Source organism: Boleophthalmus pectinirostris, unplaced genomic scaffold (genome assembly GCF_026225935.1).
Source record: "Boleophthalmus pectinirostris isolate CB_2022bp ecotype Guang Dong unplaced genomic scaffold, ASM2622593v1 HiC_scaffold_8, whole genome shotgun sequence".
NCBI classification, from domain to species: domain Eukaryota; kingdom Metazoa; phylum Chordata; class Actinopteri; order Gobiiformes; family Gobiidae; genus Boleophthalmus; species Boleophthalmus pectinirostris.
Genome location: NW_026571515.1, coordinates 38,162,402 through 38,185,889, shown reverse-complemented (window position 1 = coordinate 38,185,889; position 23,488 = coordinate 38,162,402). Strand labels below are relative to the sequence as shown.

At 37.9% G+C, this 23,488-nt stretch overlaps 2 protein-coding genes across 5 annotated transcripts; one reads left to right on the top strand and one right to left on the bottom strand.

Moving 5' to 3' along the window:
• Window positions 1-438: 438 nt before the first annotated feature.
• zbtb48 (zinc finger and BTB domain containing 48) lies at window positions 439-13,973 on the bottom strand. Its single transcript, XM_055165998.1, has 12 exons — window positions 13,786-13,973; window positions 12,515-12,705; window positions 9,954-10,418; window positions 8,518-8,858; window positions 7,973-8,081; window positions 7,768-7,860; window positions 7,589-7,675; window positions 7,206-7,360; window positions 6,745-6,881; window positions 5,240-5,404; window positions 4,611-4,699; window positions 439-3,540 (listed from the first exon to the last, which is right to left on the bottom strand). Exons 2-12 carry the CDS (start codon window positions 12,680-12,682, stop codon window positions 3,127-3,129), a joined length of 2,223 nt encoding a protein of 740 aa, XP_055021973.1. The 5' UTR covers window positions 12,683-12,705; window positions 13,786-13,973; the 3' UTR covers window positions 439-3,126.
• Window positions 13,974-23,488, top strand: nol9 (nucleolar protein 9). 4 transcript variants are annotated; one of them, XM_020918614.2, is made up of 13 exons: window positions 13,974-14,187; window positions 15,801-16,300; window positions 17,542-17,755; window positions 18,158-18,288; window positions 18,382-18,517; window positions 18,592-18,685; window positions 18,809-18,906; window positions 19,421-19,588; window positions 20,250-20,502; window positions 21,833-21,947; window positions 22,134-22,308; window positions 22,432-22,565; window positions 22,925-23,488. In XM_020918614.2, the coding sequence occupies exons 2-13, from the start codon at window positions 15,842-15,844 to the stop codon at window positions 23,036-23,038; spliced, it is 2,091 nt and encodes a 696-aa protein (XP_020774273.1). In that variant the 5' UTR covers window positions 13,974-14,187; window positions 15,801-15,841; the 3' UTR covers window positions 23,039-23,488. The 4 variants fall into 4 exon arrangements, with proteins under 4 accessions (XP_020774273.1, XP_020774272.1, XP_020774274.1 ...); XM_020918613.2 differs by lacking the exon at window positions 13,974-14,187 and adding an exon at window positions 14,199-14,363; XM_020918615.2 differs by lacking the exon at window positions 13,974-14,187 and adding an exon at window positions 14,205-14,252.

The window sequence follows — 23,488 nt, the reverse complement described above, 5'->3', positions numbered from 1 at the left end:
CGCGGCGATGGTGGCCCTCGCCCCGGCACGCACCGCCCCCCCACGCGACCGCCTGGGACTCGCGACTGCCCCGTCACGCCACCCTGTCTTCCCGACACCGCCCAGGCCGACAGCTCGTCCATTAGACACATTACATAATGCCCCTTTAAATATTTTTAGGAGTGAATGCGCCCCTGCTGGCCAACAGTGGAAAATGCACCATGTCCGTTATTTATGTTTTGCTCATAGTCATGCATAGAACTTATTCCCTGAATTTGGTCCAAATCCAATAATGTTAACAGGTCATGTCTATGCTAGGGGGCACTATAGTGTTCACTTTTCATCTGTTTTGTAGTGTATTATATTCAGGCTCACATCATGCATTACTGATTGAAATTTCAGCACGATCCGATTAAACATGGGCATATAATAATTTTTTTTACTATTTTTTGGGGGAGTCTTTGCGCCCCTGCTGGCCAATGGTGGAAAATGCATCATGTCTGTAATAAACTTTTTTGCTTGTAATCATGGGCAGAATTTAATTCCCGAATTTGGTACAAATCCAATAATGTTGACGTTTCATGTCTATGCTAGGGGGCGCTATAGAGTTCACTTTTATTAAATTTCATTTTTCATTACATTCAGGTCTGGATCACGCAATTGTGATTAGAATTTGAGTTCTCTAGGACAATGCCTGTGGCCGTGACAGGTCACCGAAAAAACAGGAAATGAAGGCGTTGTTCGCCGGTGTGCTACGGGCAAACCGTAAGGAGTATCCCAAAAAAATTTGGCAACTTCTGTGAGTTCATGTCTGTAGATGTGACATGTCAAATCTGAGCTCATTTGGACCAAACCCCGGGGACTTGAATCTTTTTGTAGACCCCCAAGTCAAAACGGCGCCGAATGTTTGATCCAATATGGCCGACTTCCTGTTCATCATAGGGTCATGCTCCAATTCATCTTTTGGCTTGTCTCATTGTTCTCTATCACTGTTCCGAATTTCGTTTCCCTGCGACAAACTTTGCCTGTCCCCACTCCCATAGGGGTCGAATTCTAGGTGGCGCTGTTGAGTCGGGTCACTCGGGTCATTGTTGCGATGCCCATTTTATCGAATTTTTCGCCGGGCCGATCGATCTGGACCCCGGTTTGGGGACTTTTCGTCCATGTTCAGGGGGTCAAAAATGCGATCGTTTGGTCGGAAAAGGGAATAAAAAAGAAACCGACGAAGAACAATACCCCTCGCCACTAACAAACAATACCCCTCGCCCCTAACTTTGTTAGTGGCGAGGGCCAATTAAATAAAAATGACACTGTAACACAATATGGCAAGTTTGCGGAGCTAATCCCAAACAAATAATGATAAGGGTCAACATCTGTGCATATTACATTTGAATATTTCTGGAACATAGACGGTATAAAGAAGTGGAATAAGAGAGTGTGGTGTCACCCATAACATTCGGCTCCAGTCAAATGAAGCTCACAGAAAGTAGCAGTTATATGAGCGAAATCGGAGCCGAGTTCCATATTCAGAATAGGACTTGATTTGCTGGTAAAATTAAAACACAAGGATCATGCAGAGAGGGTTAATGCGGACATTTTGAAGTTAGAAGAAATGATGAAGTTACAGCGAGAGGGGTGACGTTTTTAATACAAAGTGGATTGGAGCTGGAGTCGATGGAGCCGGAAACACCTCCATGCTCACTTCCTATTTGGAACGAGGCGGCTATGTCCAGTTATATACAGAGTCTATTATCTGGAACCTTATTCTGTCTCCTCCATGTTACGAGTTATGCATGATTGACACATGGACTAACCAATCACAGAAACACATGCCCCATTCATGTCAAAACAAACTTACAAGTAAAAAAATAAAATATAAGAATAATAATGTGGCAGAGAACTGGCAAATCAAAAGCACTACACTGTTATTTTTATTGGGGCAGCAGTAGCTCAGAGCGTTTGTTTACTATTTGGAAGGCTGGCAGTTCCAATCCCACTCTCGACATACAGTAAACATCATTAGATGAGTAGTCAGATCCACTAGCCCTTTCTGATTCCAGGTCCCACGGATGAATAGTGTCGTTGTGTCCTTGGGCAAGACAATTAACCCACCTCGCCCCCCAGTGTCTGTGTACACTGGTGTATGTGAGTGTACCTGGGTGAGTTTGTTGTAAAGCACTTTTAGTGCCTTGAAGGTGAAAAACTGCTGTATAAAAATGTCAGGTAAAAGAAGATTTAGATTTTGTTCTGAATGATATGAGAATTTTCAAGTCGAGATGGGGTGATACAAATTAGCTGTGATTGGACTGTTAGGAACTGGCATGGCATCCACATTACCTGGGAGTGTGATGCTTAGCTGGATCTACAGTAGGTGAGTTGATGCGTGCTGTAAACAAGTAGTCAGGCTGGCGCCATGTAGTGCCTCCACTCAATTTAATTTCTCTCCAGCGGTTAGGTCAGGAATCGGAATACATTAGACGGTTTGCACGAACCCAGGATGTTACAGACCACGCACCAGCCAATCAGTGAAGAGCTGTGAAGCCATGACGTCAAACTCGTTGCGCCTGTCTGGGTCCGTTTCTGGAACAGCACAACAGTAAACAAAGAGTTCGAGATGGATGTAGACGAAGACAGACATTCTGTGTTGGCATCGATTCCGAGATCGAGAATTTAAAGCCAGAACAAAGAGAATGTTTGGTGAATTTTATAAAAGGGAAAGACGTTATTGTCCTTTTTTCCTACAGGATTTGGCGCATTACATACATCATGATCAAATAGCAGCGATTGGTTAAATAAAAAAAGTATCTGTCTACCGTCGAGCAAACTCTGATGATGACTGATGAATCAGGCTAGTAAACAAGTGCCTCTCAAATAAAACTACAGTCACTCGCAGCCAACAGGTTTTCAGTTAGTCACTCTCACCTTTTTTGTTGAAAATCAAACACTTAACTGTGACAGTGAATGCTTGAATTGATTAAATGTTTTGTTAAAATCCATTTTGTAGTTTTTCTTGCGTTCTCAGACTAACACTTTTGGTTGTGTTTGCTAATGGCACAGTGTCACCATGGTAACTCCTTAACATTCAACCATTAAAGGTACATGCAGAACACCCCCAGCGTGACTCCCTGCAAAATATTAGTATCTTTATTATTCATCCTTGCTTTGCGTCATCTCTTCTGCTATGTCCGACATGTCCACAGTGCTCTCTAAACCCTCCATCTTTTCCACTTTTTCTGTCTTCTTTCTCTTTTTGGTTTTCAGTTCTTCCGCTCCTTCCTCATAATCTGAATCTGAACTCGTGTCGCTAAACAAATGGTCACTCAAGTCCTCAATACTGTCTTTGGTAGTTTTTTTCTTCGCTGTTTTAGTCTTTTTAGGTAATTTCTGAGGCTTTTTTGCAGGTTTTGACTTCTTTTTGAGTAAATCTTGGACTATTTGAGCAGAAGTGTTTGCGTCGTAAGTATTGTCCAAGTCGTCCACTATGATGTTTCTGAATTTCCTCTCCTTCGGGTTGTAGTTCTCGGTTCGTTTGTGCACCAGAGTGTGACGACGCAAATGGGCCTGAAGAAAAAAAATAACATTCATTATAAAATTTGTAAAAATTTAATTAAATTATTTGGTTCTGAACTAGAGATACATTTTGATTTGGACTGCAGGAGAGAAAAACAAAACATCGTACATGATAAAGCTGTGTTACTTGATTTTCAAAGAAGTAAGAAGGTGGTAAGTATTTAAAGTTGCATTAAGTAACTTTTCTAGTGGGGAGTCACCTGCTTGTCTCCATGGAAATGTTATTGCTTTGCCTGGAATGTTTCTAAAATATTTCATTAAACAAATGTCACGATATTAAATTACAGATATTTTTAATGCCAAAATGTATCTGAAAAAAATGAATTCTTACATGGAGTGGAGTCACCTTTACACAGATCTGACCTGTAACTTGGCCTATATGGAATAAATTTTCAGTCATACAGTTCAAAAAATGCTTTTAAAACATAAAATTCAGCATAAAATTATAAATCTAAATATATAAATACATAAATAAATAAATAAAGTTTGCAATCAAATTATTCTTTCGTCTTTTATTTTTGTTCCACATCTTTCTCAGCTTTCTGTGATGCTGTTGTTTTTTTTTGGTTACGATTCCAGCCTTCTTGTTTGCACTCCCTGACCTTCCTTGACGAGAAGGCTGACATCAAACAAAACTGAGATAGACAAGGAACAAAACAAAATGTTTCAAAGGAGGCAAAGACGGATATTTTACATGATTACACAAATAGTTGGATTGTGAATGTATTTATTTTATTTTATTTTACTTTTTTTATTAGATTTTATTTTTTTGTATTTTGATTGATGTTTTAAATGTATTCTTTGAGCTATTTGACTCAGAATTGATTCCACAGGCCTAGAGATGTTACCTATTTTTCTCTAATGACATACTGTGGAACATTACAGGCAAAACAGTAAGAAAAGAAAAAGGCCCTTCTCCAAAGTTTTTCTCTATTGCAATAATGTTGTGTTTTTCTGTACAGTTTATTTGCTTACTGAAGTTCAAATAATGAAACTTTCATTATGCAGTGTAATAAATGTTATATTGTAATAAAGTATAAAACACAGTATAAAACACAAACCTGTCGGGTGAACTTGTAGCCACAATCTATGCACTCAAACTTTCTCACACCCTTGTGCCGATTCAAATGAACTCGCAGCTGTTCTCGAGCTGAAGACAGAAGGGAAAATATCAGAAAAACATTTTTTTGTCATCATTTTGGGACTATCTATAAAAGATCTTCAAGAGAAAACTGTATCTCTTGAGTCTTAAAATATGAGCAATAATAAAACCTTAAATCCATAGTCAACACCTGATCAGAAACTTTAAAGGAACTTTTTCTAAATATTCTGGTACAGGGTCAGCCACTTGTTTGTCTCCAGGAAGATATCATTGTTTTTGTTCCACAGTATTGTAAAAATATCTCTATGGAAACAAACGGGTTACACCACGAGGCCAAGTTACAGGTCAGATCTGTGGAGAAGCAAGCCTGCTCACTGTAAGAATACATGCTTTTCAAGCTATTTTTAAGAGAAGAAAATCATCTGAAGTTTAACACTATATTGTGGAACATCTCAGGCAAAGCACTGACATCTCCATAGAGACAATGGCCAGAAAAGCTACATAGTGCACCTTTAGGTACAGACGTGTAAAATATAGTACACACATAGTACACACAGTACATAGCAAGCCTGCTGGTTATTATCTTGCCTTTAAACGTTCTTCCACAGATGTTACAGGGGTGTGGGCGTCCCTCTTGGTGTTTACTCTCCATGTGTCGGAGCATGGCCCCTTTCTCAGTGAAGCGCTGCTCACACACCTCACAGCTGTAGGGCCGCTCCCCTGTGTGTGTGCGCGAGTGCTTGTCCAGAGTGCCTGCAGTACACAAGAACAAGTTGTGTTCTTATCACACCTCAACATCGTAGAAGCCCGAGAGTTTAAACTGAGCTGGAGCACAATTCTGTGGTGGAATTTTCTGTTGACAGATTGCAGATATGTTGACCTGGTTTAGGGTTCATATCTCTGTAATTACTATGTCTGTCCACATGAAACAAAAACTGGCACAAAATTCAGCATTTCTCTGTCAGTATAAATAAAAAAATTTTGCCAATTTTTCAGAATTTTGGTGCCGTTATTCATATCAATGAAATCAAATTAACATAAACATAACATAAACACAACCTCTATGATTACACTAATCCTAATATAACCCTAAAAGCTGTGATTCCATGTAAGATTCACATTGTATGAAGAAATATCTCAAATTCACAAATGTTGATACTGGTATCAGATATCGGTGCTGATCGGAGCGCTATTTTCTGGTACAAAGCCTCTCTTCAGTGTTTTCTTTAATTAATGCTCCTGTACGTGTTTCCTGTAAAATAAACAAAATAAACTAAACTAATCCAGAAAAAAACTTGAGATGGGTATAAATTCCTAAATATTAATTTAAGCTGCTATCCTGGTTGGGCCTATAAATTGAAGTAATAAGGCATAATGGTTGGACTTTTATCTATACAAAACAGTTCTAAAGTTACTGGTGATTGGTAGATAATTAGGCAAGATAATGTATTAGAACTGAAAAAGCTGGATTCATGCTAGGACTACACAATATATCGCAAAAAAATAGGCACAATAAAATATATTGCAAAAGAAAAAACGTTGCAACACACTTTTTTTTTTTGCATTTTATAGAGATTTACTCTTTTTTAAAGAAAAATTGACAAAAAGGTAGATTTTATTCAAGAATTTACTGATCTGGTCTTGGTTTAGTCAGTGTTAAGTTTTATTTTGACACAATTTGACTAATACATGGGCTAGTGCATGTACTTTTTTTTTTGGGAGAAAGAACAAAAATGTGGCTGTTTGCTGCAGGTGTTCCAATCAGTAAGAGCAAATAGAGGGTGCTCTTGGAAAAAAAGGATCAAAACTCAAAACACAACGGATTCCAGGCACACTAACACATCGCACGAGGAAAAATATAATTAAAAGGCCTTTATTTGAATGGCCAAAGCCAACATGTTTCGACCTTAACTGGTCTTCATCAGGGCTTGCGATGTGTTAATTTTTTCTACTGTTTTGGAGTGCCTGGAATCCGTTGTGTTTTACTTTTTTTTTTTATTTAACTGAACTTACATAATCACAATCACAATGCTACCCATCCCTAATTAATCCCTAATTATAACGTCACACACAGCCTCTGACTCTCCCCTCACCTTGCGTCCTGAATGTTTTTCCACACACATGACACTGAAATGGTCTCTCTCCTGAATGCACCAGCATGTGGATGTTCAGGTTGTTCTTCTGTGTAAACGCACGGCCACATTCAGAGCACACGAAAGGCTTGTCATGTCTGGAACAACAAAAGTATTCAATCAGATTATTAAAATTTGGAGCTAGGCACAGGTTACAACTGTCTAAACAAATAAAATGAGTTTCCTGAATATAAACAATACCGACATTTAATCAGTGTCATTTAACACAAACAAATGTCACAAGTCTTTTCTCAAGTCTGTTTGCTCCAAACCACATATTTTACTGACAGAGGATTGGCTGTAGATCTCTGCATTAAAACAATGAAAGCTGATCATTGACTCGATTCAGACTGAAAACACTAACAGAAAAGACCCATAGTGCACCTTTATGTTCTGGGGACATATTGTTAGTATGTGTGTACCTGTGAATAGCCTTGATGTGCATCCTGAGTCCGTTCCTGCTGGTGGCTCTGTGTCCACACTCCTCACACACAAACGGCTTCTCTCCTTTGTGTTTGGACGAGTCATGGATCCTCAGCTCACTCTTCGACATGAAGGACTTATCACACTCGGGGCACTACAAAACACATTCAAAACACAACTGCATAAGAGTTGAGCAGATAATATAGAACTTTCAAGATATTTACAGGGAGGATTTATGACATGGATTGCAGAAATATGATCTATAATTTTAAACTTGATTACATATTAACTACATTCTAACATTTCAAGGGGATGCTATTGCTTTGCCTGTAATGTTCCACAGTAGGGCATTAAACTTGTGCATCTCAGAGAGGTGACTTACTGCATGTGGCTTTGGAAAACCATGAAGTCTCATCATGTGGTGGTTCAGGTGTTTCTTCAGCATAAACTGCTCTGAACAGATGGAACACTGTAAAAAAACAAAAAAAAAAAAAAACATGTTCATATCATCTTTCTCCATAACTTGAATTCTTATCTGTGTTTATTTGTACTGAGCTGTACCTCATAGGGCATCTCTCCAGTGTGAGTCACCATGTGTGAAGTCAGCTGGGATTTTCGAGAAAATGTTTCACAACACTTCAGGCATTTGTGCACCTGTCAGTACAAATATTACATTCACCCATGTTGTAATGCCTAAAGGTATTGTATTTGATACACATTTATATACAATGAGTTCATGTAACAAACTCAGGATCTGGATTCTCACCTGTGCAGTGACAGCACAGTTTCGGGCTTCGTGCTCCTGTAGGTTTTCTTTTCGGAAATATTTTTTTCCACATTTTTCACAAGCAAAAGGCTTTTCTCCTGTGTGCCGCCTGAAGACAGATACAGGAGAGATTAAATCAAAGCAAACTGATCCCCCATTCTTCACCAGGGGAAATCTGATGCTACCAAACTCCACCAAAGCCCTCTTCAACCATCAACAATAACACTATCACACTGACACATTCAAACAGGTAAAGTGCCATATACTCAGCTTGTTCAAGGACACAACAACAGTAAGCATTTGCAGCTGGTGTGAATATTGATTTGAATACTGCATATTGTTGTGGTATTCTTGAGCAAGACACTTCACTCCCCTTGCCTATTGCGACTGTGGCATGTGAATGACAAATTGAGTAAGACATTAATGTTGTAGTAATAACATTAATGCATAGAGTTTTCTTGGTCTGCAAATTAGATGTAATTTTGTCTTGTGGATCAATAAAAACTTTGAATTTTGATCAAATACATTTGATAGAAATACTGTACCTGTTGTGAACTTTAAGGTAGTACTTGCTCTTGAAACTCTTATTACAAATGGGACATGGAACTCTTCCTCCCTCTCCTCCTTCTCCTCCTTCTCCTGTCTCTCCTCCTTCTTGTCCATTCTCTCCTTCTTTCTCTCCTCCATCTCCGCTTTCTCCATTCTTGTTTATGGCAGCTTTAGTTTGTGATTTCCTCCTCTTTTTCTCTGGTGTTGGAGCAGGAGTCTCAGAGTCATTATGATCCCAAGAATCAAGAGAGTTTTCAACAAATTCTTCAAAGTCCGGGTCGTCCCCTTCGTCTTCAAGAGGAGCCGTGTAATCTGGATCAGACTGCCCACTAGGGGGCTACATGACAAAAACAGCAGTATTAAAACCAAACAATATGAAGCAGTTCTAAATAAAAAAAAGAAATAAGTACTAAACTACACCTAAATATCTAGAATGCATATCCATTTTTTTTGTTTGTTTTTACCAATGGGAGATGATTCAGCATTGATTGATTTCTTTGTGCTTTTTTTTTTTTTTTTTTTTTTCAAAAAGTTATATTCAAAAATGTATACTTTCTGGGGCATTTATGTATTAAACTATAACATAAGTATATCTAAATATATTTTCTTTACAAGTTATTCATTGCAAACAGCTATCTTGATGTAGAATGGTTTGATAAGAGGTCTAATGACTTCCTGTTCAAACTCTAGAACTGATTGATCCCACCCCTTCATACTGGTATTTCACAGTAGCAAGGCATGACATACACAGGGCAGAGGTGGGGGGTAGGTGAAAACTGTTTTATATTCTTTTTTGCACTCAAGCATGCATGAATCAATCAAAACACAACTGTGAGCAATAGAGGTGTGCAAAATATTAAAATATTGATATATCGTGATACTAATTTTAATGATACAATATCATTATCACAGGCTGCTCTATTAGGGTGACCAGACCGCCCAAGAAATTCAGGACAGTCCCAAAATCAGTCACAGGTCGACATGTGTGCATTGTTATTTTTCCACAATGACATTTTGAGTTTTAGATTTTTATGTTTTTTTCTTCTGGCAGAAATATTAATGAATTTCCCCCAAAAAAGAACATTCTCCCGAATTTCAGCCAGCCTCATCTGTTCACTCTATGCTCTATCTAACATTAAGAGTATTTTTTTTACCGCACTACAATTCGGATGCTTATTTAGTGGAAACTTGCTTATGCAATATACTTGACATATTCACTGTTTTGATTATTTAAATAGATGTGTTTCATATTAACTTTGCACAGATAATGGGTTAACAAAGAAATACTGTTGCTAAATTGTATTTGGTTCTTAAAACAGCAATATATAGCAGAGTATCAATATATCAGTTCTAATATGTATCTCCATATCGTATCGTATGAGCCATGCATCATGTACTGAATCGTGTGGGACCCTGTGATTTGCTGATTTACCTCACATTCAGCAGCTGCTTGTTCAAGATTTGGCGTCGCCACCTCCTCAATTAAAACCAGAACTTCTTGATTTTGCTCGTGAGTAGGTGCTTCTGTCTCAAGTCTTTTAGGGCAGTTCACCACCCGACCAGATCGAGTTGTCGTGGCAACTTTACTGTCTTCTTTATTTCCAAGATTCTCCTCATCTGTTTTAGCAATAGGTAGATTTTCCTTCTCAAAAACTTCATTATTAGTAGTTGTTGTGTTCTTTTTGGGCCTGCCTCTTTTGCGTTTCACAGTCTCTTCGATGGGGTTGTTGAACTGTTGGCACATTGAGATGACGTCCTGGACACAGAGGCTAGTGGCTGCCAGTTGTACCACATGGCAGTTATTATGGTCCAGTGGGAGCTCTCCTGTGTAAATGAAGTCCAGCAGAAGCTCCAGTCCCTCATCTGGACAGTCTGTCAGAGTGACCACCACAGAGTCCTGTACAAAAGCAAATAAATGTGAGGTTTAGAGACTGGCAATTCTTTGGCTAAAATTATCCAAATTATTTAAGTGAAGTTGTATGGATTTTTAAAACACAGTGAAGCACTCTTGTTTTACCACATGACATCACAAAGTGGAGCAGAGTGTTTTTTATTTGAGGGAAGAACTCATATATGCAGGATCGGTGTGTTAAATATTGGTGAGTCAAGTACTGTACTTAATTTTGTTACTCAAGTAAAAGTACAGATACAGGGGCAACAATTTACTCAAGTAAAGGTATCACATGAAAAACTATTGAAATACCTGTTTAAAAATTTACTTTAAGAGTAAAAAGTAAAAGTACTTTTCAGAAGAATGAATGCATCAAATGTTGTGATTCAGCTGATTTTAAGTGTTTCAGTTGATTTCTTAATATTTTTTTGAGCTGTTTTAGTGTTTTTGTGTATTTGGTTTATTCAAAGTTATGACGTTAACTCAAAATAAATATGTTAAAAATAAGACTCAGCCATTTCAGCAGGTCTCAAACCATAAAGGAAAAGTACTTTTTACTTTCCAATCAAGATATAAAATGTAGTGGAGTAAAGTACAGAAACATACTTTCAAATGTATAAAAATAATAATATTAAAAAAAGAAAGTATCCACTGTAAAATGTACGTAAGCAAAGTGCAAATACCAAGAAATTGTACTGAAGTATTGTACTTTTACTTTTGTATTTCGTTACCTTCCACCACTGAATAGGACACAACATTATAACACAACAAATCATTTTAACTACAAGATGCTTTTAGTAAGAAGAGACATGTCCATGAAAGCAGCCTCCTCCTCCTCCTCCTCCTCCTCCCTGCACAGATCTGTAGCGGCCCTTTGTGCTGCACTGAGGTTGGCTTGAGGTCGCTCCACAGATGTTCACATTATCTGAGTGTGTGGAGAGGGACAGGAGCAAACAGGAGCAAACAGGAGCAAACAGGAGCAAACAGGAGCAGGGGACGTCAGGCCAAACCCAGGGGCCAGACACACACGTGGGATAAAGCAGAGGGCAGAGAGGGCTCCACCATTCATTTATTTTATATAACCTCTGACGCACTATCAGGCTGCTTTACTATGAGCAGAAACAAAAAACATGAGCAAGGTTTTAACAAGATGATTTCTGACAGATGTAAGACCAGTGGTGGAAGAAGTACTCGATTTTAATACCAAATGAAAAAAATCTACTTAAGTAAAAGTACTGAAATAAAAAACTATTGAAGTACAGTTACTTAAAGAATAAAACGTAAAAGTATTTCATGTAGATTTTTAGATCTAACAAAACTTGAGATGTTGATAAAGATTTGTGCTGAAATTTCTTCAATAGAATTTTATTCAAAAGAAACAAATAGTGAACATGTTAAAAACAACCCCTTCAGCCTTCAGTACTTCTCAGACAATAATAAAAATACTTTAACTTTTTAATCCAATTCAAAAATGTAGTGGAGTGGAAAGTGTAGCTACCTGTTCTCAAATGTAGTGAAGTAAAAATAAAAAGTATCCACTTAAAAATGTACTTTAAGTGAATCGACCTGTATGCAATCCATCACCTTCCATCATACATGACCTTTCCAAACCTTTTGTTATTGTACAGATAATTGACTTCATGTGTAGGTCAAGTGGTTCAATTTGAGGTTTGACCAGTCCTGGTTTACATCTGTTTTACACTCATTTAGTCATGATTTAGTCCAAGTACATTTCATTTCTGAGTTGTATCAGTCTGGAACAGAGACTGTATAAAGAAGTGGACTAAGTGAGTGTGAAAGCTCAAGATGTCCTGTGATGTCATGAAGTGGTAGGTTTCAAGTTCAAGCAGCCTTTTACCCTTAGTTCAGTAGAGACTGGCAATTCCAGGGTAGAAATCATCCAAATGATTCTACTGAAGGTGTATGGAGTCTGTATTACTACATGACATCACAAGGTGGAACATAGTTTTCTGTTTGAGAGATAAATTCAGCCTAAATCTGCAGGGTTTTTGTGTTAAACATGAAACAAAACACAGCTCCAGGTCTGTTTGTAATGATAATAATATGCGCCCCGTAAATAGTTTGATACGTGACCTCCGTACCTGTGCGATGTCCTGGAACATGTCACTGAAGCAGGCGAGGATGTTCCTGTGCGCCAGACGGACGAGCCCCTCACGAGCGCTCAGAGCCGCGTCACATAGCTTACCAAGTGCCCTCTGTTGGTTCAGGACAGACAGGACCCGCTGTGCATGGCTCTCTGCTGTGGACATCCTTCAAATGTCACAGATACCACCTGTTTACAAGAACAGCAAATTAGGGTACTGCTGGAAAATTATAGTAAACAAAGAAATACAAGACAACAGATATTATCCACATTTGCCTGCTTCTTTTGAGAAGTAAAATATTTTTCAAATTCTCCATAAAAGGTCTACTTTGTAACTTACATAATATAGGTGGGTTTGATACCCATTTAGGTAGATAAATTTAATACCATTCTGTGGAATATTCCAGGCATAGCAATCATCTCAACAACTGATGGACCCTCTACCAAAAAATGTACATCTACACATATTAGGGTGACCAGATTTTCAAAATAAAAAACTGGGACAAGTCTAGTTTGTAGTGGTTGGTAATAATAAAATTGTGAAACAAGTGCATAATTAGGGAAAATTGTTGTCATGACTAAAATGTGAGTCAGTATAGTCACATTTTCTTTATGTTTTGGTCATTTTTAAGCAGCTATTCTGCATTTCACCTAAACAAATGACATTTTATGCCTCTCTTTATTACTGGCAGGTTTCAAATTCGTCAAAAATAGGGACACCTGGGACATTTCTTGTATAAAACTGGGACAAATCAATGGTTTTGGATAAATCTGTTGAGACAGGGGACACTGGGCTTAAAACTGGGATTGTCCCGGGTAAATAAGGATGTCTGATCAGCCTAAGACATACTCATTACAATTTTCATATAGCCCAAATAATTCCCTATCCAATTTTCCTTTTACTTTGTACCCACATGTTTACTATGCACAGTAAAAACCTGTTAAACACAATATATGGTTAAATCATAGACAGTCTACAGCAAGGCTCAACTTTATTTACTTTGTGGTTTCCAAAACAATATTTGCTTTCAAAACATAAAATATCCATTAATTTACTGCTGCATACTGTGCCCTGCAAGAAACAGCTGCTTGTATTATTAACCTTAAAACAAATAGTGAATGCTGTAGATGAGTCTGTAGTCCTCTCTATTTTATTATTAACAATCCATGTTCATGCAAACTCCAAATATTCCACAAAAACTGCAGACATGTCATGGAAAATGGTCAAATCCCTGGCTATGCACCTCACGTTTACTGCAAGACACAAACCTTTCAAGACGATCCCTAAGCACCGGGTCTGTGCATCTCCAGAAGCCCCGGTCTCACGTTTACGCCATTATATTTATTCAATCCATATGTCGCATTGCTGATTTAAAGTTTACAATACATGATTTAAAAGAAAAACGAGTCAAATGCACGAGTGTTTTGATGCTAAACTGGGCCCGAAAAGCGCTAAAGGAACAGGATGTGACGTCATATTGTCTCGCTTAACTCCGTGAAAGATATTTGTGATCCTTTTTAATTAAACGTAACATATTATGAAACAAGAAGACTGTACTTTATTCAGAAAATCAGAATGGATACTTTTACATTCATACGTTCACAATTTTAACAATACTAGTTTCACTTTGACACGTTTATGCTGTTATTTTTGGTGAAGGAAAACTCCGGGTAAGTGCATGGTCGGTCGCTCACCTGAGACACATGCAGCTAAGCTAAGTGAGCGCTGCTTTCAGGTGGCTTGTTTGTCTTCTTTGTGATGTTTAGCGTATTATAAAGTAGATGTGGCGTTGTACTATATAATAACGCGTGTATGTGTTGTTGCACCCACGTCTCACAGCCCGTGGGTAAGTTTGATCTCTGCATTGCTAAGGGCATTGACAAGTTAGCTCTTACATCGTTAGCCGTGGCGGTTTGTTGTCACGTTGAAACAGTTAACGTGCCTCCGATCATTTCACTTTACCAATATGTTGAATTATTTTCTCTGTTGCTATTGACTTCATGCATGAATCTATTTTACTGTGATGCTAGGTTTGCTCTTAGGGTTTGTGTAAGAATACATCTGCATAATATTAGCAATTAAGAGGACGTCTTAAGTTATTATTGATGTTTTTAACGTTATTGGCATAAATACAACAAAGAAGTTTTGTTTTGTTATTGTTTTTTGTTTAGTTTTTTTGATTAACACACAAAGCCTGCATATTTAGGCTGAGTTCTCAAACTGGAAATATTCTGTTCCACTTTGTGTCTAGGCTGACCAGACGTCCCTATTTACACGGGACAGTCCCAGTTTTGAGCCCTTTGTCCCCTGTCCCAGTGGATTTATCGAAAACCAGGGATTTGCCCCAGTTTTATACAAGAAATATCCCAGATGTCCCTATTTTTGACCAATTTGAAACCTGCCAACACTAAAGAGAGGCATACATTGTCATTTGTTTAAGTAGAATACAGAAAAGCTGCATAAAAATGACAAAAACGCAGAAGAAAGAGAAAATGTGACTATACTGACTTACATGTAAGTCATGAATGGGCCAAAAGCATAACAGTTTTCCTTAATTATGCACTCATTTTACAATTTAATTTTTTTACCAACCACCCCAAGCTGGAGGCATCCCAGCTTTTGATTTTGAAAATCTGGTCACCCTAGTGATGTCATGTGGTAATACAAGAAGTGCTCCACTGTGTGTTTATACTTCATACACCTTCACTAAAATAATTTGAATATTTTCAGTGCTAGATATACCAATCTCTAGGTAAATGTAAAATGTAGCTGTTAACTTGGAAACCCCTACATGACATCACAAGGTGGAACAGAGCATTTTGAGCTTTGGAGATGTTGACAAACTTATAATAATGGGTTACTCAAATATGTGTGAATGAATGAAAACATCGGAATCATGTTTTTGTGGAAGTAACAACATTGTAATATGACATAAAGCTCACAAGAGTGAATTTTACATAATATCAGACTTATTTAATGTGCCTGTACATACTTCAAATAAAGACTAAACTAAACTAAAAAGCTTAGCATGATAATAGAAGTATAATTGTATACATTATAAGGAATTGGACAAATTTGGATCAGCTGTTATTATGGCCCACAAACATACAGAAATATCATTGTGTGTATCACTGTTTGACACATGGTTTAAGTTTGCTCCATTCTTTTTCAGTCAGCAGGTTCTGATGCATTTTGATATAGTGTTATATTATAGATAATACTCAATATAATGTCCACTTGTATTGTTTGTATTTGTGATATAACTTTATCCTTCTGTTTTCAGACCTTCCTCTTGTTTTGTTTGATGCCTAAACATCTTTCAGTATGAAGGTCAAAAGGAGCTCACATGGTAAAGGACCGGGCAAATCCCAGAAGTGGAAAGACGCTAGAACTAAACGGTGCAGAGCAACAACTGTCACCTCATCAGAGCTAAACTCTAGTCCCGCTATGGCCCGACTAATTAACGAACACCAGGTCTTAACGAAGAAAAAAACTAACCTCAAAAGACTAGAGACTAAACCAAAATTGGTCTCTGATTCTAAAAAGACTGGACCACAGAAGTTTTTCACTCACACTAATGGGAATTCTGGCTCTGCAGCGGAAGAGGCGGAGGAGATGGACTCAAACAGCTTTTCAGAGTTTGATGACCATGGAAATGGTTTAGAGTTTAAAGATGATAAGCAGTTTTTTAAACCCGGGAGACTAGAGGGGAGTGCGCTTCACCACTGCGCTGTAAGAGACGATAAGAAGAATCATGCAGTCGTGGTCATGCAAAAGGATCAGGTAGGAATCAGAGTAATTTGTATTGATACTTTGCACTAGGGGTGTTCTACATGTACCTTTATGGTGGAATGTTCAGGAGTTTCCACAGTTACACAATACACAACATTAGTAAACACAGCCAAAAAAGTTTTAAAATAGTCAGAAAACTCCTGTTTAGGTGTTTGATTTAAAAAAAAAAAAAAAAAAGAAAGAAAGAAAGAAACAAAGGGTGAGAGTGACTAACTGAAAAACAGAGACAAACTTGGTTAACAACAAGTCATCTCATCTGCTGTAGTTCTAGTTAAATCAGTTCTTTCTGGTCAGATTGTGCTAAATTAAAGCTCAGGTAAAATTCTAACAAAGCCTCAGACAGGACAGTGCTTACAGTTGGCATCACAACCCCAGGGAATGTTGGTGATATCAGCAAGTATCAGTGTGTGTGTGTGTGTGTGTGCATTTATTCTGTTTCAAGAGAGCCTGGAGAAATATATTTACCATTTGTACAGGACCTGCAGAAATGAACATTCAACACATTGGGGTTTTGTCCATTCAAGCCTGGCTAAGCATCTGTTGTAGAGAGTATTATACCCTCTGACAACATAGACCAGATAACAAGAACTGAGCATGTCCTTGGTACATTAGTGGATTTTCCATATCAGAAAGTACCAAATATTTTTTTTAAAGGTTTATTATATCCTTATTATCCAATTACACTTAATTACAAATCCTAATTCTAAGTGATGGCTCTACACGGTGTTCAGGAGTTTAAAATATAAGTAAAATTATAACAACAAAAATGTATACATAGTTTATTGTCATCGCCTGACAGCCCAAGTAATGACTCTGTTTTTCTTTTTTATTCATTAAAAAAATCAATCTGTAGAGTAATATTGTTTCCTGCACTCTATTACTATTTGTAAGTACCATCACAGTGAACATGACCTGTTTACTTCTACTACTACCACATCTACTACAGGCAACAGTAGTTTTGTTGGTAGAGTGTTTTCCCACTGATCTGAAGGTTGGCAGTTCGAATCCTGCTTTTGACATAAACATGATTGACTGAGTTCCCACAGATGAATGGTGTTGTTGGGTCCTTGGGCAAGACACTTAACCCACTTTGCCCCCAGTGTCAGTGTACACTGGTGTATGAATGTGTGAGTGAATGGGTGAGTGGTTCTTTGTTGTAAAGCTCTTTGAGTGCCATTTACCATTCACTATTATAATTTCACGGTGTTTTGGTGACTCTGATCTCTCCTCAGACCCTGTGTTTCCGTGGTAAGTGTTTTCTGACGTGCCTGTACGGCCGTGTGGAGGTGATGGGCTTCACTATAGAGGAGGGCCAGCAGCCGTACCCTCTGTTCTCTCCCGCCTCACACAGCCCCATCTCCGTCAGAGCCATGGAGACCGAAAACACACACTTTAGTGAAGACTCCGCCCACCTCGCAGACGTCCTCAGGGACTATCTCACGTCAGGTAAACACAAAAAAAATTTACTTTTATGAGACTGCAATTAATCAGAATGATCACAACTAATCAACTAAAATAATTAGAATTGTATTTTGATATTCATAATCAAAAATAAACTATACAGACTCTGAAAATACAACAAATAACAAGCAATTTCGGATTTTTCTAAAATAAATTATTATTAAAGAACACATATTATACAAAATGTACTTTTTTGAGCTTTTAACCATGTTACAACATTGTTGCCTCATAAAAACATGAGTTTTATTTTGTTTTTTCAGTTCTTGTTTATAATATTATTTGTTCTTTAATGTTAAATTTAGCCAGTTACAACACATTTTATTGGTTCTGTCTATTGATATTGCATCATGTTTTGGAAATGACTGGGATTCTTGTTTTCTTTTTAAGGATCTAGAAAGAAGCTGGCTGGAAAAGTGATTCGAGACTCTTCCATCATTTTACTGGAGCCAATGGAGTCAACCCTGACGAGATTTCTGTCCAGTTTCCCAGCCCTTAGTGAATTATTCAGCCCTCCAGTGGTATGCAGTTCTATTTACGGCTTTTCTGACAGTTACTAAGAGTTAACTCATTAGTTATACATTTTTAATCCCATTTAAATTTTTGTCTTACAGAATGAGCTTCTGTCAGCTGTTTTAGACACTCCACTGAATGGTCTTGGTATAATCCCTCTTTCAAGTAACATAGAAGGCATCAAATTCTCCCAGAGCATCAAGAATGTGCTAAACACTCTTGTCAATGCTTGTAAAGGTGCGTCATTAGGAAGTTACTTTGTTATTTTAATTTCAATATTTTTGTTCTCATTATATAATTTTCTTTTCTAGCGGATATGGATGGCACTGTTATCCTGGTTTGTGGAGCCAAAAACGTGGGCAAGTCGACATTTATCCGAATTCTCATCAATACTTTATTAAATCAGTAAGTTGTTGTTATGAATTACAGTTTGTTTGGCTGTAATTTGAATATTGATGAGTTGACAAGAAGTATATGACTTTAGATCTATATTTCTCGAAGTTCTGACAAACATCTGTGTGTTTGCAGCACTGGGAGTGTGGCGTATTTGGAGGCAGACCTTGGACAAACAGAATTCACCCCAGCTGGCTGTTTATGTTTGACAACCGTTACAGAACCACTTTTGGGTATGGTGAATTATGAAACACTTTTACAAGGTACACAAGTGAAGATGGAGGGATCAGGATTAGGACTTGTTGACTCAAAGTGGGCCAAGTGTTGTACAAGCTGTATTTTGGAGGTCAGACGCAAGGCGCAGAAAAGAGCAATGTTTTGTGTTTTGGACAAAATCTGCAAAATACGAACTGACCACCTGGACTATTAAAGCATGATTCATGCTCAAAAATATTATGTAACAGTGACACTACTGTCTTCAGCGGCTTTGAAACTGGGATGAGGAATGAGCCTTATCAAATTATCAAACTGTATGCACACGTATGTCCTTTGATTACCGTAGTTCTTGTTTAGGACTTGTTTTGGTAGGTATCTGCTCCTGGTTGAGATTTAACTGCTGGCCATGGATTTCAGAATGATGAAAAATTATGACCGTTGCCATAATATTGTTTTAATGGGAAAAAGTCCCCAAAATGTTGTTTATAAAATAAATACATGACTTCCTTAATTCATGCTTATGTTTTGTAGGTCCTCCGTTCACACACCAGCGCAACCCAGAGCACATGATCTACTACGGGCAGTCATCCTGTGAGTCGGACCTGGACCGCTACCTGGAGGCGCTCAAGTCTCTATGGCACAGACGGACTCAAAGTGGAGAGGGTCCTCTCATTATCAACACCATGGGCTGGGTCAAAGGTGGGTTAGGGGCATCTGATAAAGGATACGTGTTAAATGATTTGTTTTTAGGGCTGGGAGGAGAAAACAATAATTCATTCTTGTAACAGTTGATTAGGTTGCATTTGTTTTTGATAGTTAGCTACTGATTATTTCTCTCTGAATGTCCACTGCGCAGCTTTTTCTGGTGAAGGGTTTGCCACATTGTTTTGCTAACCAGGAATGATCTGCAGTATGTGAGATGGACAAAATATAATGCTGTACTATGGAACATTCCAGGCAAGGCAATATTATCTTCATGGACACAGTGAAGTTATATAATGAACCTTCAAATGTCACAGAATCCTTATTTTTCAATAACAATACTGCCTTTGGGATAAAACCTAATTTTCCAGCACATGGCTTTGTGGTCCAACTAATGATTATCAAATATTTTAAGTATTCATTAATGAGGCAGTTAACCTTAATCATGATATTTTGTTGTGTTTTCATAAATGTTAATATTCTAATATAAATGTAGTATTGTTTTGTTCATGTGTGCGCAAATAATCTTGGATTAAACTCATTATTTAAGCATTTAAACCAGGAATTCTGTACAAATACACCACATTTGATCTCAGACCTCTATCATCTGCACCCTCTCATTCCTGTACTAATATTCATTCTTATTTCTTGTGTGCAGGTTTTGGGTTCCAGTTGCTTGTGGACATGCTTCGCTTCTTCCCCGTTTCCCATGTGGTGCAGTTGGGTCATGGAGGAACCCATCAGTGCCCCTGTCTTACACCAGAGTACCTGAGGAGCACACAGGGCTATCAGACCCACCCTCCCGCTCAGTCTGCCCTGGACGAGTTCACAGAGAGCTCCAACCTGCCCAAAACGTTTATCCACCTGCCTGTGCAATCTGAGTTTGAGGGAGTGGGAACACAAGGCAAAGCGTAAGAATCATGTTGTCTTATTTTTGCACTCACTCAGGTTCTCAGTTATTACAAAGACCAAAAAGTGCCACCAGAGGGAATGTCTTTTTTATTTATACAACTTGAGGGGGTATGCTTTTAAGTTTTTACTTTTGCCTAATTCTTTTGGGTATTATTTAAAAATATAATAATTGTAACAATAACTACACTTAATTAGCCTTAATATAGCTAAATAAACAAATAGATTTATTTTTAGTATATGTAGTTAGAACTTAATTAAAATCATTTTACCTCCCTGAATCAGTTGGTTAAATGAGATGTGATTGGCCATCCTCAGAGCAGCCTGGACTCACTGTACTCAAGACAGTTATAGAGGATGTTCCAGAGTATTTTAAAACTAAAGATCCATTAAACTCAGCATTTCAGCTGCTTCCCTCTGGTCAAAGGCTTTTAGTCCCAAGATCTAGATCTAGTTTTAAAAGGAGCCAGCTGTTCCAGCTACTATCGTACTTATGAATAAATTGTTATTTATTTATCAGTTTTAAAACATTTTTTTTTATATATTTAATATTTATTGTGTTTTTAGTCAAGCATGATGGATGAATTTAACTAATTATTTATGGAACAAAACCATTCTGCACTGGAGCACTGTAACACTTTATTCTGTAATTGTGTTTTTTATGTATTTATTGTACGTAATGTGGATGAATGAAATGTGAAATGTGGGACCAGCCTCTCAAATCTGCAAAACAAATTTACCTACGGGTACGAATAAAGCAACCTAACCTAATCTATAACCTTAACTCCTAACCCTTTAATTACTTACTAAGCCTGAATCATTCTTAATAGACTATTTGTACATTATGAATTAAGTCTACATGCTTGATTAAGGCTAGTTAAGGTTACTATAAAATAGTACCTAATAATAATTTTTGACAGAGTTGCGCAAATGAAAAAAATAGGCTGTTAAAAATGATGCCAGGAGTAGTAATATACAAATCCGATATGATATGCGATATGATATTTATTGTGATTGTAAACTGTACACAGATTTTCCTTTTTCTCTGAAAATGCCTTGACAACCCCTTAAATAGAATGAATATGAATATGTCATGTTCCAGTGTGATTCTTAGTGTAGACTGGACTCAGACTTGACAAATGATCATGCTCTATGTAGTTCCATTTGCCTTTTTAGCCCTAATGTTTTGAATCTGTTAAGTAGTTTTTCGTTAGTGCCATGCTATATGATAGTTATTTTATGTTGTAGAGAATGAACAATGTCACTGAGTGTAGGAAAGTTGCAGTTTAATTCACAATCTATTCTAATCTGTGTTTATTTAAAATTTTGTAGGAAACACCAGCGCTCTAATGAACTCAGAGAGTTGACTTTATTGGCTTATCTGAGTCAGCTCCAGTCTCCTGACCCTGGACCAGTCAGACCGCTGCACAGTCTTACTCCATACCAGGTACAATTGTTTGTTTTTTGTTTGTTTTAGGATAGTCATTGTTTTAATTAGGGTAACTTTCAGAATCAACTGTAATTATCTTTAAGATCTGAGGCATTAGACATTTTTGACATGAATACCACTAGTATAAAGTAAAGCCAATGCCAGAATGGATTTTTTTACTAGAGTTTGTTTTTAAATCCTCAGGTGCCACATGGTGCGGTTGCTTTGGGCATACTTCACTGTGAAGTGATACCCAGTCACATGTTCTACGCCGCTAATGCCAGCCTGGTGGCGCTGTGCTGTGTGGGAGAGAAAGTCACCAGCAGAGGCGGCCCGGTGCTACTGCCCCAAGCTCCTCTGTGCCCCTGTGTGGGATTTGGTAAGTGCCAGGGTCGATTCAGATGGTAGAATGTTTTTTTTTTCAGTTAATTATGATCCTCAAGTGCCTCAAAAGATCCCAGGAAAATGTTTGATTTGTAATTTCCTTTTGTATGGTTTGAAGGTATTCTCCGAGGAATTGACGTGATTAGAGGTTTGTATTATTTGTTAACTCCAGTCGACCCGTCCATCCTCAGAAACGTCAACTGTCTTCTTCTTGGAGCCATTTCACTGCCCTCCTGCATCGTCACAACACAGGTCAGACTACACACACTATAGGAACTGCTGTGGGACTTAAAGGGGCAATGTAACTTTTCTAGTGGATGGTCTGCCCCCTTCTTGTCGCCATGGAGATGTTTCCTCAAACATTCCACAGTGTAGCATAAGTCTGTTTAGTACCATGAGTTTTAAACCAGAAATTCTCCATGGAGAATGTGTTTGAGAGAAAGTATGATTTTATTTTCTGAAATCGTGCAAGTGACACCTCCAGAAAGTGTTGCTATAGTTCTATTTACAAATGTCCAACATATTGATCCACTGGTGTCATAGATTCTAACTATATTGTACAATAGCCTTATATTTCCTCTTTAAATGTGTCTCTCTGTTCTCTTTTGCAGGACTGTGATGAGGACATACCATACGTCACTTCTAACTACAGTTTTGATCTGACTGGAGCCGGAAAACTAAGATTCTACAAGGGAATGTTGAGAGCAGGCCATATGGGACTCTAATGTCATTAATCTACAACAGGCCTCGGCTCTCCATTAGGATTTGTATCTTGGCTCAAGATCTGAAGAAGGGTCCCGCGGTGCTGCACTATGGTCGTCCACTGCTCCCAAGCAACATTGGAGGGTGGGACAAATGCAGAGGACAATATGGGTCAAATGCAGGGGACAAATAAACATACCTTACCTTTACCACTTGGACAAAGCACAACAGCACATCAGAGCACACAGTACTGAAGTCTCTTACCAGCAATTTCCTTTTAACGGACTTTAATATTGGAAATGTTTTGGTGCTCTGGACATGATCCCAACAGAAGTGCTTCTACAGACTTTGTTATCCTAAAATCTGACAAAGACAAAGTGTTTTGTTTCACTTCTTTGTAGATGACATTCCAGTACTTGACCTGTTACTCTGTTAAGGTTTACACTCTCCAATAAAAGTTCAAGTTTCAAGTA

What these genes read in the sequence shown, in the direction of transcription:
- zbtb48 (XM_055165998.1), bottom strand. Translation starts at nt 12,682, where the DNA reads ATGTCCACAGCAGAGAGCCATGCACAGCGGGTCCTGTCTGTCCTGAAC. An exon ending in AAGCAGCTGCTGAATGTGAG is followed by an intron (nt 8,859 to 9,953) that starts GTAAATCAGCAA and finishes TTTGTCATGTAG; the next exon opens with CCCCCTAGTGGGCAGTCTGA. An exon ending in TACCTTAAAGTTCACAACAG is followed by an intron (nt 8,082 to 8,517) that starts GTACAGTATTTC and finishes ATCTGTCTTCAG; the next exon opens with GCGGCACACAGGAGAAAAGC.
- nol9 (XM_020918614.2), top strand. Translation starts at nt 15,842, where the DNA reads ATGAAGGTCAAAAGGAGCTCACATGGTAAAGGACCGGGCAAATCCCAG. An exon ending in GTGGGAACACAAGGCAAAGC is followed by an intron (nt 20,503 to 21,832) that starts GTAAGAATCATG and finishes AAAATTTTGTAG; the next exon opens with GAAACACCAGCGCTCTAATG. An exon ending in ACAGTCTTACTCCATACCAG is followed by an intron (nt 21,948 to 22,133) that starts GTACAATTGTTT and finishes TTAAATCCTCAG; the next exon opens with GTGCCACATGGTGCGGTTGC.